This window comes from Salvelinus fontinalis, chromosome 6 (assembly GCF_029448725.1).
Source record: "Salvelinus fontinalis isolate EN_2023a chromosome 6, ASM2944872v1, whole genome shotgun sequence".
Lineage (NCBI taxonomy): Eukaryota > Metazoa > Chordata > Actinopteri > Salmoniformes > Salmonidae > Salvelinus > Salvelinus fontinalis.
In genome coordinates, this window is record NC_074670.1 from 72,272,131 (window position 1) to 72,286,856 (window position 14,726).

General features: G+C 44.5%; 1 protein-coding gene across 3 annotated transcripts in view; it reads right to left on the minus strand.

The window, feature by feature from the left end:
• The window catches only part of LOC129858413 (NEDD4-binding protein 3-A-like), a 68,973-nt gene that overhangs the window by 18,583 nt on the left and 35,664 nt on the right, over positions 1 to 14,726 (minus strand). For all 3 annotated transcript variants that reach the window (XM_055927615.1, XM_055927617.1, XM_055927616.1), the window contains exons 2-3: positions 4,049 to 4,338; positions 2,911 to 3,088 (exon numbers count right to left, since the gene is read on the minus strand). In XM_055927615.1, the coding sequence (XP_055783590.1) occupies positions 2,911 to 3,088; positions 4,049 to 4,305 (435 nt within the window). In that variant the 5' untranslated portion in view covers positions 4,306 to 4,338. The remainder of the gene's footprint in view (positions 1 to 2,910; positions 3,089 to 4,048; positions 4,339 to 14,726) is intronic.

Here is a 14,726-nt window from a genome sequence, read left to right on the forward strand (position 1 = left end):
TTTAGAGAGACAGACAGGTAGAGAGGGGAGATGGCATGCTGGAGGTATGTTGTTTCTCATGCATGATGTTATTCGTCCAGCCTGGAAGTGATTCACCTTACTACACTGCTCAGTCTTTACAAAGAACTGGAGGGAATGTGTGTGTGTGATTTACACCAGCAACAGACTGAAGGGAGAGGCGTTGGCATCTTATTGAAACATGGTCTTATAAATAACTAACGCAGGACATTTAAAAACATCCCCTCCAGCCTAGCCAGGTAACACCTGGTAGCATGTCATTATGTCTCCCCCCCCCCCACACACACACACACACACACACACACACACACACACACACACACACACACACACACACACACACACACACACACACACACACACACACACACACACACACACACACACACACACACACACACACACACACACACACACACACACACACACACACACACACACACACACACACACACACACACACACAGTCACCACTGGAACGTCATTCATCTAGTGCTGCCAGTGACTGATCTGTCAGAGAGACATGTTGGCTTCAGAGTATTAAAGGACGTCCACTGTCAGAGAGACATGTTGGCTTCAGAGTATTAAAGGACGTCCTCTGTCAGAGAGACATGTTGGCTTCAGAGTATTAAAGGACGTCCTCTGTCTGGATGTCCTTTTAATTAACATTTTTAAGACAAGTCTAATGATAAAATGATAAAATGTGATAAAATGATATGATAAATGATAAAATGATAAAATGTGTTATTGTTGCTAAATGAATGGATAAAAAAGATAACTGCAGATGTACGTGTTCATTCCTACAGTATGTTGTCCCAGGGATATCACTCCTATATGTTGTCCCAGGAATATCATCCCTATATATTGTCCCAGGGATATCACTCCTATATGTTGTCCCAGGAATATCATCCCTATATATTGTCCCAGGGATATCACTCCTATATGTTGTCCCAGGGATATCACTCCTATACTTTGTCCCAGGAATATCACTCCTATATGTTGTCCCAGGGATATCACTCCTATATGTTGTCCCATGGATATCACTCCTATATGTTGTCCCAGGGATATCACTCCTATATGTTGTCCCAGGGATATCACTCCTATATGTTGTCCCATGGATATCACTCCTATATGTTGTCCCAGGGATATCACTCCTATATGTTGTCCCAGGGATATCACTCCTATATATTGTCCCAGGGATATCACTCCTATATGTTGTCCCAGGGATATCACTCCTATATGTTGTCCCAGGGATATCACTCCTATATGTTGTCCCAGGGATATCACTCCTATATGTTGTCCCAGGGATATCACTCCTATATGTCCTCCCAGGAATATCACTCCTATATGTTGTCCCAGGGATATCCCTCCTATATGTTGTCCCAGGGATATCACTCCTATATGTTGTCCCAGGGATATCACTCCTATATGTTGTCCCAGGAATATCACTCCTATATGTTGTCCCAGGGATATCACTCCTATATGTTGTCCCAGGAATATCACTCCTATATGTTGTCCCAGGGATATCACTCCTATATGTTGTCCCAGGGATATCACTCCTATATGTTGTCCCAGGGATATCACTCCTATATGTTGTCCCAGGAATATCACTCCTATATGTTGTCCCAGGAATATCACTCCTATATGTTGTCCCAGGAATATCACTCCTATATGTTGTCCCAGGGATATCATCCCTATATGTCGTCCCAGGGATATCACTCCTATATGTCCTCCCAGGGATATCACTCCTATATGTTGTCCCAGGAATATCACTCCTATATGTTGTCCCAGGAATATCACTCCTATATGTTGTCCCAGGAATATCACTCCTATATGTTGTCCCAGGGATATCATCCCTATATGTTGTCCCAGGGATATCACTCCTATTTGTTGTCCCAGGGATATAACTCCTATATGTTGTCCCAGGGATATCACTCCTATATGTTGTCCCAGGGATATCACTCCTATATGTTGTCCCAGGGATATCACTCCTATATGTTGTCCCAGGGATATCACTCCTATATGTTGTCCCAGGGATATCACTCCTATATGTTGTCCCAGGAATATCACTCCTATATGTTGTCCCAGGAATATCACTCCTATATGTTGTCCCAGGGATATCATCCCTATATGTTGTCCCAGGGATATCACTCCTATATGTTGTCCCAGGAATATCACTCCTATATGTTGTCCCAGGGATATCATCCCTATATATTGTCCCAGGGATATCACTCCTATATGTTGTCCCAGGAATATCACTCCTATATGTTGTCCCAGGAATATCATCCCTATATGTTGTCCCAGGGATATCATCCCTATATGTTGTCCCAGGAATATCATCCCTATATGTTGTCCCAGGGATATCATCCCTATATGTTGTCCCAGGGATATCACTCCTATATGTTGTCCCAGGGATATCATCCCTATATGTTGTCCCATGGATATCACCCCTATATGTTGTCCCAGGGATATCACCCCTATATGTCCTCCCAGGGATATCACCCCTATATGTTGTCCCAGGGATATCATCCCTATATATTGTCCCAGGGATACCATCCCTATATGTTGTCCCAGGGATATCACTCCTATATGTTGTCTCAGGGATATCCCCCCTATATGTCCTCCCAGGGATATCATCCCTATATGTTGTCCCAGGGATATCACTCCTATATGTTGTCTCAGGGATATCCCCCCTATATGTCCTCCCAGGGATATCACCCCTATATGTTGTCTCAGGGATATCACCCCTATATGTCCTCCCAGGGATATCATCCCTATATGTTGTCCCAGGGATATCATCCCTATATGTTGTCCCAGGGATATCATCCCTATATGTTGTCCCAGGGATATCATCCCTATATGTTGTCCCAGGGATATCATTCTTCTTCTTACCTTCTCATATTTCCCTCTAATGGGCAGTGAGTTCTTTGACACGTCCACCTCAGTTCTGTCTTTGTGGTAGAACTTGATGCGTTCCTCCTCATGTCCATGCTCTCTCTTCATGGACTGCATGCTGGAGAAGATGTCCTTCCTACTGCTGCCTGGGCCGCTACCCGCTTTGGCCTCTTTCCTGGTGGGGATCATTATAAAGGTTTTCATTCAGGCTTCAAGTCAATTGATAACCAATCAAGTCAATTGATAACCTGTTCTCCTGAGCGATAACAGCTTGTTATGAAAATGATTTATATTTGAGTTTGCAAGAAAGCTATTTCACTGTACTGAGGCATGTGATATTAAAACTTGAAATATATGAAAATGATTTTGATGTGCAGCAGCACTACCACCACTATGGAATCACAGGTGATGTTACTACCCAAGAGCATCATTAATGCCTTCTATTTGAAACAGACAACTCTTTACCGCTTAGTCTGCACTGTATGGAATACATAGACTCTCTACTGTAAAACCCATTAGGGTGATGAAACACGGCAGCCATTTTATACCTATCAGAGAGTTCACTAACCTGGTGGTGTTGATGAAACACGGCAGCCATTTTATACCTATCAGAGAGTTCACTAACCTGGTGATGCTGATGAAACAAGGCAGCCATTTTATACCTATCAGAGAGTTCACTAACCTGGTGGTGTTGATGAAACACGGCAGCCATTTTATACCTATCAGAGAGTTCACTAACCTGGTGGTGTTGATGAAACACGGCAGCCATTTTATACCTATCAGAGAGTTCACTAACCTGGTGGTGTTGATGAAACACGGCAGCCATTTTATACCTATCAGAGAGTTCACTAACCTGGTGGTGTTGATGAAACACGGCAGCCATTTTATACCTATCAGAGAGCTCACTAACCTGGTGGTGTTGATGAAACACGGCAGCCATTTTATACCTATCAGAGAGCTCACTAACCTGGTGGTGTTGATGAAACACGGCAGCCATTTTATACCTATCAGAGAGTTCACTAACCTGGTGTTGATGAAACACGGCAGCCATTTTATACCTATCAGAGAGTTCACTAACCTGGTGGTGTTGATGAAACACGGCAGCCATTTTATACCTATCAGAGAGTTCACTAACCTGGTGATGTTGAGGTAGTTGAGCAACTCTCTCTGGTTGAAGCCTTTCTTTAATAACCTGTTGGTCTGCCTGGGTCCCACCTGGGGCACGGCCCGGCCTTTAGCTGGGGATGCGTCTGGTCGCTCCACTAGGCTGCCTACACTACCCATACTGAACTGGTCCAATAGGGCTGTGGGCCGGTTAGGGGTCGAGATGGGATCACGGAATGTCTTGCTGGGGTTGCGGGTCAGAGGAAGGGTTTGGACCGACGTTGCCATTGGTTACAGGACAGGGTGGCCCCGCGGGGAACTCTTGAGGTAGAGGAGAGAAGAGGAAGAACGAGGTTGAGAAACAGAGGATATAAACCAACTGTCATCTGATTCAGAACCCTGTAACATCATAAACCATTTTCACCACGACAACTTCCTATTCACCTTCTAACTGTACTCTGTAATATCTTATCTTTGTAATATCTTATCTCTTTGGCAATAAACCACCTTATCCAATACCAAGTTGTTTACAGTATGTCTTCAGCTGTCTGTCTGTCTGCCTGCCTGCCTGCCTGTCTGCTGCTTGCCTGCCTGCCTGCCTGCCTGCCTGCCTGTCTGTCTGTCTGTCTGTCTGTCTGTCTGTCTGTCTGTCTGTCTGTCTGTCTTCCTCTGATCACTTTAATAAACCTTAGTAACTTGTAGGTGGTCCCATTCCCTCTGTCTTCCTCAGTATTTCCCTGTAGCCTTTACCCTAGTTACCAGTCTGTTGTTGATGCGCATTCCAGTCATACTCCTCCTGTCTTTTTCCCTGTCTGGCTTCATATCTCCTCTCTCAGAGCGTGACTTGACATGTGGCTCCTCTGTGATCAGCTGTGTGTGTGTGTGTGTGTGTGTGTGTGTCCCGAGGCAGTTTTGTGCAGTCAGTGACCCACCTAAAACCTTTAGAATAAACCCACCTAAGCTGTGATCTAGTCTTAATAAATTAGTCCCATAGTGCAAAGCCACACAGCACAACAACCGTATGGTTCAACAAACGCTCAACTACTAGCTTATCAAAGAACCAAAACACTTTCCTACAGTTATTAACACTTCAAAATCCCAAATAATGCATCAACCTCCTGCCAGAGACACCTCATGCATTTTTTAAATTATAAAAATGAGAAGTAAGCTAAAAGAGAAGATCGCAGATGTAGAGTGTGTGTGTAGAGTGTGTGGGTAGAGTGAGTGTGTGTGTAGAGTGTGTGGGTAGAGTGTGTGAGTGAGTGTGTAGAGTGTGTGAGTGAGTGTGTGTGTAGAGTGTGTGTGTGTGTGTGTGTAGAGTGTGTGTGTGTGTGTGTGTGTGTGTGTGTGTGTGTGTGTGTGTGTGTGTGTGTGTGTGTGTGTGCATGTGTATGTGAGAGCCTCTTGGGGAAGAGGAGCAGATAACATATGCACCATAAGAAGCCTGTTATGTAACTGTATGTGTGTGTGGATTCACCCTCCATGATGCTACTGACTACAGCAACTCCTAACTGTCTGATAAAGAGGTAGAGTGCTTTGAGTCAGGCAGCAGGGACGGACAAGGATGTTCCTTTATAATCAGGCAGCAGGGACGGACGAGGATGTTCCTTTATAATCAGGCAGCAGGGACGGACAAGGATGTTCCTTTATAATCAGGCAGCAGGGACGGACAAGGATGTTCCTTTATAATCAGGCAGCAGGGACGGACAAGGATGTTCCTTTATAATCAGGCAGCAGGGACGGACAAGGATGTTCCTTTATAATCAGGCAGCAGGGACGGACGAGGATGTTCCTTTATAATCAGGCAGCAGGGACGGACAAGGATGTTCCTTTATAATCAGGCAGCAGGGACGGACGAGGATGTTCCTTTATAATCAGGCAGCAGGGACAGACGAGGATGTTCCTTTATAATCAGGCAGCAGGGACGGACGAGGATGTTCCTTTATAATCAGGCAGCAGGGACGGACGAGGATGTTCCTTTATAATCAGGCAGCAGGGACAGACGATAATGTTCCTTTATAATCAGGCAGCAGGGACAGACGAGGATGTTCCTTTATAATCAGGCAGCAGGGACAGACGATAATGTTCCTATATAATCAGGCAGCAGGGACAGACGAGGATGTTCCTTTATAATCAGGCAGCAGGGACAGACGAGGATGTTCCTTTATAATCAGGCAGCAGGGACAGACGAGGATGTTCCTTTATAATCAGGCAGCAGGGACAGACGAGGATGTTCCTATATAATCAGGCAGCAGGGACAGACGAGGATGTTCCTTTATAATCAGGCAGCAGGGACAGACGATAATGTTCCTTTATAATCAGGCAGCAGGGACGGACGAGGATGTTCCTTTATAATCAGGCAGCAGGGACAGACGATAATGTTCCTTTATAATCAGGCAGCAGGGACGGACGAGGATGTTCCTTTATAATCAGGCAGCAGGGACAGACGATGATGTTCCTTTATAATCAGGCAGCAGGGACGGCCGAGGATGTTCCTATATAATCAGGCAGCAGGGACAGACGATGATGTTCCTTTATAATCAGGCAGCAGGGACGGACGATGATGTTCCTTTATAAATCAGGGCAGTCCTGTAGTATCTACTTGATTCATTATTTCTGCTTTCTTTCAAATAATATGATCCATTCAGTCAGTGCATCTTATTGACCTTCTAATCTACAGCCAGAACAGTGTAACCTACTACTGTCACGACTTCCGCCGAAATCGGTCCCTCTCCTCGTACGGGCGGCCTTCGGCGGTCGACGTCACCGGCCTTCTAGCCACCGCCGATCCACTTTTCATTTTCCATTTGTTCTGTCGTTGTCTTTCACACCTGGCTTCACTCAACCAATTACTTGTTTATTATTTAACCCTCTGTTCCCCATGTTTTGTTTGTGGGTGATTGTTCATTGTACATTCGGTTCGTTTTTGTGGTTTCGCTATGTTGCTGTGCATTTTTGTATTTTTGAGTAAAGTACGTTGATTACTAATATCTGCTGTCCTGCGCCTGACTCTCCACACCAGCTACACACAGGACTATTACAACTACAGCACACTGTGGTCATTCAGTGGTCATATTAAAGACTATACAGTATGTCATGCTTCAGTGAAATATGAGAGAGAGAGAAGCGTGGACGGAGGGAGGGAGAGAAAGAGAGACAGAGAAGGGTGGACGGAGGGAGGGAGAGAAAGAGAGAGAAGCGTGGACGGAGGGAGAGAGAGAAAGAGAGAGAAGCGTGGACGGAGGGAGAGAGAGAAAGAGAGAGAAGCGTGAACGGAGGGAGAGAGAGAAAGAGAGAGAAGCGTGGACGGAGGGCGGGAGAAGCTGTGAGATCTCCTATTGGAAAAGCTACCAGGTTTAGAATGTCAATACCAAAGTAAGTAATGATCCAAGCCCTGTGCTCGTTGATGGAGTGTGTGTGTGTGTGTGTGTGTGTGTGTGTGTGTGTGTGTGTGTGTGTGTGTGTGTGTGTGTGTGTGTGTGTGAGAGTGTGTGTGTGTGTTTGTGTGTTACTGATTTCTACTGATGCAATAACTTGAGGGGGTAGGTGGTAGGGTAAAAATCCTTTTAGGCCTTGACATGTTCCGTCCAGTTGTTTTCAGTAATTGGCCTCTACTTAACGGGCCTCGGCAAGCCAGGTGGCAAACACAGATTTACACCCTAGCATAGGCTTCCCAAGGCAGGGTCCTTGACACAGACAGACACACTCATATTCTCTCTCTCTACAACCTGTAGGCTAGTCTGTGTTTGGTCCGATAAAACCAGTTTGTACTGTAACAGAATAGTCCCCTGTCCTCTACTACCACTATAACATGTTTCCTTAGAACTAGTGGACTAGTCTTACTGCATTCCCCTGTGTGTTTTCTCTCTCTCACACACACACACACACACACACACACACACACACACACACACACACACACACACACACACACACACACACACACACACACACACACACACACACACACACACACACACACACACACACACACACACACAGCTTCTAATTAACTTGAAAGGTTAATTAAAAGCTACAACATTGATTTAAGTTCGTAACAAATTGTGTTGTTTTAGTTTCAAAGGTGTCAACTTTGGCACACATGAACAGAACATCAAAGTTCAGTTGGTGGGGAGCTATAGGTAGACGTAAAAATGATTATTAGGTTGAGGTTAGGCTATGTTCTCTACCAAACGGTGACACACTGCAGTCTGTTGTCTCATTTGGTTGTTACTAGAGGAGAAGACGTTTCAAAGCTAAAAGATTGAAATTGAGCCAGCAGCATACCACCCTACATACCACCCTACATACCACTACTGGCTTGCCTCTGAAGCTAAGCAGGGTGGATCCTGGTTGGTCCTGGATGGGAGGTGGGCCAGTAGGAGGCCACTTAGAATTTCTCGCATGGAATAGCATTCATTTCTCAGAACAAGAATAGACTGACGAGTTTCAGAAGAAAGGTCTTTGTTTCTGGCAAATTTTGAGTCTATAATCGAACTCACAAATGCTGTTGCTCCAGATACTCAACTAGTCTAAAGAAGGCCAGTTTTATTGCTTATTTAATCAGAACAACAGTTTTTAGCTGTGCTAACATAATTGCAAAATGGTTTTCTAATGATCAATTAGCCTTTTAAAATGATCAACTTGGATTAGCTAACACAACGTGCCATTGGAACACAGGAGTGATGGTTGCTGATAATGGGCCTCTGTACACCTACAGTATGTAGATATTCCATTAAAAATCAGCCGTTTCCAGCTACAATAGTCATTTACAACATTAACAATGTCTACACTGTATTTCTGATCAATTTGATGTTATTTTAATGGACAAAAAATGTGCTTTTCTTTCAAAAACAAGGACATTTCTAAGTGACACCAAACTTTTGAACGGTAGTGTATATATATCGCAAAGCCCCAGGGCAGTGATTGGGGACATTGCCCAGTGTAGGGTGCTGTCTCTCGGATGGTACGTTAAACGGGTGTCCTGACTCTATGTGGTCACTAAAGATCCCATGGTACTTATCGTAAGAGTAGGGGTGTTAACCCTGGTGTCCTGGTTAAATTCCCAATCTGGCCCTCATACCATCATGGCCACCTTATCATCCCCAGCTTACAATTGTCTCATTCATCCCTATAACTATTCCTCAGGTCGTTGCTGTAAATTAGAAAGTGTTCAGTCAACTGACCTGGTTAAATAAATAAAAAGCATTGAAGAACATTTCATTTCTGTTGCATGTCGACTATGATATAAAAACACCTGACTGACCCTCCTAAGTGTCTGCCTGTGAAAAAACACCCAGTAAAACACTTATACAACCACTTGAACTGGGGAAAGTCAACCACTACTAGCCAGGTCACTACTGCTGCGTGAGACAGACTGAAGCAGAGAGCGGAGATGGGACAAATTCCAGAGATGCTTTACACAACACAAGCTCAGGCGCGTCCATTACCCACACACACACCCACTCAAAACCTAGCTTATACACACACTCAAAGCCTGGCTTATACACAGACTCAAAGCCTGGCTTATACACAGACTCAAAGCCTGGCTTATACACAGACTCAAAGCCTGGCTTATACACACACTCAAAGCCTGGCTTATACACAGACTCAAAGCCTGGCTTATACACAGACTCAAAGCCTGGCTTATACACACACTCAAAGCCTGGCTTATACACAGACTCAAAGCCTAGCTTATACACAGACTCAAAACATAAATTATACACAGACTCAAAGCCTGGATTATACACAGACTCACAGCCTAGCTATTACACAGACCCAAAGCCTGGCTTACACACACACTCAAAGCCTGGCTTATACACACACTCAAAGCCTGGTTTACACACAGACTCAAAGCCTGGCTTACACACACACTCAAAGCCTGGCTTATACACAGACTAAAAGCCTAGTTTATTCACACACTCAAAGCCTGGCTTATACACACACTCAAAGCCTGGCTTATACACACACTCAAAGCCTGGCTTATACACACACTCAAAGCCTGGCTTATACAGGGTAGAGTTAAATACACATCTACCCTGCATCAGAGTTAAATACACATCTGCCCTGCATCAGAGATGAATACCCATCTACCCTGCATCAGAGATAAATACACATCTACCCTGCATCAGAGTTAAATACCCATCTACCCTGCATCAGAGTTAAATACACATCTACCCTGCATCAGAGATAAATACACATCTACCCTGCATCAGAGATAAATACACATCTACCCTGCATCAGAGATGAATACACATCTACCCTGCATCAGAGTTAAATACACATCTACCCTGCATCAGAGTTAAATACACATCTACCCTGCATCAGAGATGAATACACATCTACCCTGCATCAGAGTTAAATACACATCTACCCTGCATCAGAGTTAAATACACATCAACCCTGCATCAGAGATAAATACACATCTACCCTGCATCAGAGTTAAATACACATCTATCCTGCATCAGAGTTAAATACACATCTACCCTGTATCAGAGATAAATACACAGCTACCCTGCATCAGAGTTAAATACACATCTACCCTGCATCAGAGTTAAATACACATCTACCCTGCATCAGAGTTAAATACACATCTACCCTGCATCAGAGATAAATACACATCTACCCTGCATCAGAGTTAAATACACATCTACCCTGCATCAGAGATGAATACACATCTACCCTGCATCAGAGTTAAATACACATCTACCCTGCATCAGAGTTAAATACACATCTACCCTGCATCAGAGATGAATACACATCTACCCTGCATCAGAGTTAAATACACATCTACCCTGCATCAGAGTTAAATACACATCTACCCTGCATCAGAGATAAATACACATCTACCCTGCATCAGAGTTAAATACACATCTACCCTGCATCAGAGTTAAATACACATCTACCCTGCATCAGAGATAAATACACAGCTACCCTGCATCAGAGATGAATACACATCTACCCTGCATCAGAGTTAAATACACATCTACCCTGCATCAGAGTTAAATACACATCTACCCTGCATCAGAGTTAAATACACATCTACCCTGCATCAGAGATAAATACACATCTACCCTGCATCAGAGTTAAATACACATCTACCCTGCATCAGAGATGAATACACATCTACCCTGCATCAGAGTTAAATACACATCTACCCTGCATCAGAGATAAATACACATCTACCCTGCATCAGAGTTAAATACACATCTACCCTGCATCAGAGATAAATACACATCTACCCTGCATCAGAGTTAAATACACATCTACCCTGCATCAGAGATAAATACACATCTACCCTGCATCAGAGTTAAATACACATCTACCCTGCATCAGAGATGAATACACATCTACCCTGCATCAGAGATAAATACACATCTACCCTGCATCAGGGTTAAATACCCATCTACCCTGCATCAGAGATGAATACACATCTACCCTGCATCAGAGTTAAATACACATCTACCCTGCATCAGAGTTAAATACACATCTACCCTGCATCAGAGTTAAATACACATCTACCCTGCATCAGAGTTAAATACACATCTACCCTGCATCAGAGTTAAATACACATCTACCCTGCATCAGAGTTAAATACACATCTACCCTGCATCAGAGATGAATACACATCTACCCTGCATCAGAGTTAAATACACATCTACCCTGCATCAGAGTTAAATACACATCTACCCTGCATCAGAGTTAAATACACATCTACCCTGCATCAGAGACAGTCCCCTCAGATGTAATATGTCCGACAGATGGTTGAGCATTGTCTACTGGTGTAATGACTGAGTCTGTATACGGGCTGTGTAGTGCTGCAGGGCACAGCAGGAGAGATTAGAACACAGCACTAGCCCTCTAATCAGCAGATTGTCTCCCATATACTATATAATGACTGACTGCATACCAAATGGCACCCTATTCACAAATAGGACTGTAGTCAAAAGTAGTGCACTATATAGGGAATAGGGTTCCATTTGGGACACAAAACAGACATACGTACATACTGTCATAAATCCTTTTTCCATTTACTGAATGTGAAGGATGACATGACAGTCTGGTATGTGTCTGTATCCTACTTGGTCATGTAATAAATAGCCTCTATTGTGTAAAATAGGACCCATCATTCTTAATGTGTAATATTGTATTGTCAAAGCTATGTAAAATAGAAACCATAACTCTTCATGTGTAATATGAGGGTCAGAACAGCCTACTACGTCTTATAGCCTATAATTACAATTACATAATCACAATTACAAAACAGAAGTCTTTCTATACAGACTCCCCACTGAACTATCTGCTTCAATCTAGCTGAGGCTCAATGGGCCCAATTCTCCAGATACAGGCTCTATTGCAAGGCTTGTTCAAGTCCACAGAGTGACAATTCTGATGGAGAGATGGGGTGGTACTGGAGAGATGAGGTGGTACTGGGACTATTCTGATGGAGAAATGAGGTGGTACTGGAGAGATGAGGTGGTACTGGAGAGATGAGGTGGTACTGGGACTATTCTGATGGAGAGATGAGGTGGTACTGGAGAGATGAGGTGGTACTGGGACTATTCTACTGGAGAGATGAGGTGGTACTGGAGAGATGAGGTGGTACTGGGACTATTCTACTGGAGAGATGAGGTGGTACTGGAGAGATGAGGTGGTACTGGAGAGATGAGGTGGTACTGGGACTATTCTACTGGAGAGATGAGGTGGTACTAGAGAGATGAGGTGGTACTGGAGAGATGAGGTGGTACTGGAGAGATGAGGTGGTACTGGAGAGATGAGGTGGTACTGGAGAGATGAAGTGGTACTGGGACTATTCTGATGGAGAGATGAGGTGGTACTGGAACTATTCTACTGGAGAGATGAAGTGGTACTGGGACTATTCTACTGGAGAAATGAGATGGTACTGGAACTATTCTGATGGAGAGATGAGGTGGTACTGGAACTATTCTACTGGAGAAATGAGGTGGTACTGGAACTATTCTGATGGAGAGATGAGGTGGTACTGGGACTATTCTGATGGAGAGATGAGGTGGTACTGGAACTATTCTACTGGAGAGATGAAGTGGTACTGGGACTATTCTACTGGAGAAATGAGGTGGTACCGGAACTATTCTGATGGAGAGATGAGGTGGTACTGGAACTATTCTACTGGAGAAATGAGGTGGTACTGGAACTATTCTGATGGAGAGATGAGGTGGTACCGGGACTATTCTACTGGAGAGATGAGGTGTTACTGGAGAGATGAAGTGGTACTGGGACTATTCTGCTGGAGAGATGAGGTGGTACTGGAGAGATTAAGTGGTACTGGGACTATTCTGCTGGAGAGATGAGGTGTTACTGGAGAGATGAGGTGGTACTGGGACTATTCTGCTGGAGAGATGAGGTGGTACTGGGGAGATGAAGTGGTACTGGGACTATTCTACTGGAGAGATGAGGTGGTACTGGAGAGATGAGGTGGTACTGGAGAGATGCGGTGGTACTGAAACTATTCTGCTGGAGAGATGAGGTGGTACTGGAGAGATGAGGTGGTACTGGGACTATTCTGCTGGAGAGATGAGGTGGTACTGGAGAGATGAGGTGGTACTGGGACTATTCTGCTCGAGAGATGAGGTGGTACTGGAGAGATGAGGTGGTACTGGAGAGATGAAGTGGTACTGGGACTATTCTGATGGAGAGATGAGGTGGTACTGGAACTATTCTACTGGAGAGATGAAGTGGTACTGGGACTATTCTACTGGAGAAATGAGGTGGTAGTGGAACTATTCTGATGGAGAGATTGGGTGGTACTGGAGAGATGAGGTGGTACTAGGACTATTCTGATGGAGAGATGAGGTGGTACTAGGACTATTCTGATGGAGAGATGAGGTGGTACTGGGACTATTCTACTGGAGAGATGAGGTGGTACTGGGACTATTCTGCTGGAGAGATGAGGTGGTACTGGGACTATTCTACTGGAGAGATGAAGTGGTACTGGGACTATTCTGCTGGAGAGATGAAGTGGTACTGGAACTATTCTACTGGAGAGATGAGGTGGTACTGGGACTATTCTACTGGAGAGATGAGGTGGTACTGGGACTATTCTGCTGGAGAGATGAAGTGGTACTGGGACTATTCTACTGGAGAAATGAGGTGGTAGTGGAACTATTCAGATGGAGAGATGAGGTGGTACTGGAACTATTCTACTGGAGAAATGAGGTGGTACTGGAACTATTCTGATGGAGAGATGAGGTGGTACTGGGACTATTCTGATGGAGAGATGAGGTGGTACTGGAACTATTCTACTGGAGAGATGAGGTGGTACTGGGACTATTCTGCTGGAAAGATGAGGTGGTACTGGAGAGATGAGGTGTTACTGGAGAGATGAGGTGGTACTGGGACTATTCTGCTGGAGAGATGAGGTGGTACTGGGACTATTCTGCTGGAAAGATGAGGTGGTACTGGAGAGATGAGGTGGTACTGAAACTATTCTACTGGAGAGATGAGGTGGTACTGGAGAGATGAGGTGGTACTGGAGAGATGAGGTGGTACTGAAACTATTCTGCTGGAGAGATGAGGTGGTACTGGAGAGATGAGGTGGTACTGGGACTATTCTGATGGAGAGATGAGGTGGTACTGAAACTATTCTGCTGGAGAGATGAAGTGGTACTGGAGAGATGAGGTGGTACTGGGACTATTCTGCTGGAGAGATGAGGTGGTACTGGAGAGATGAG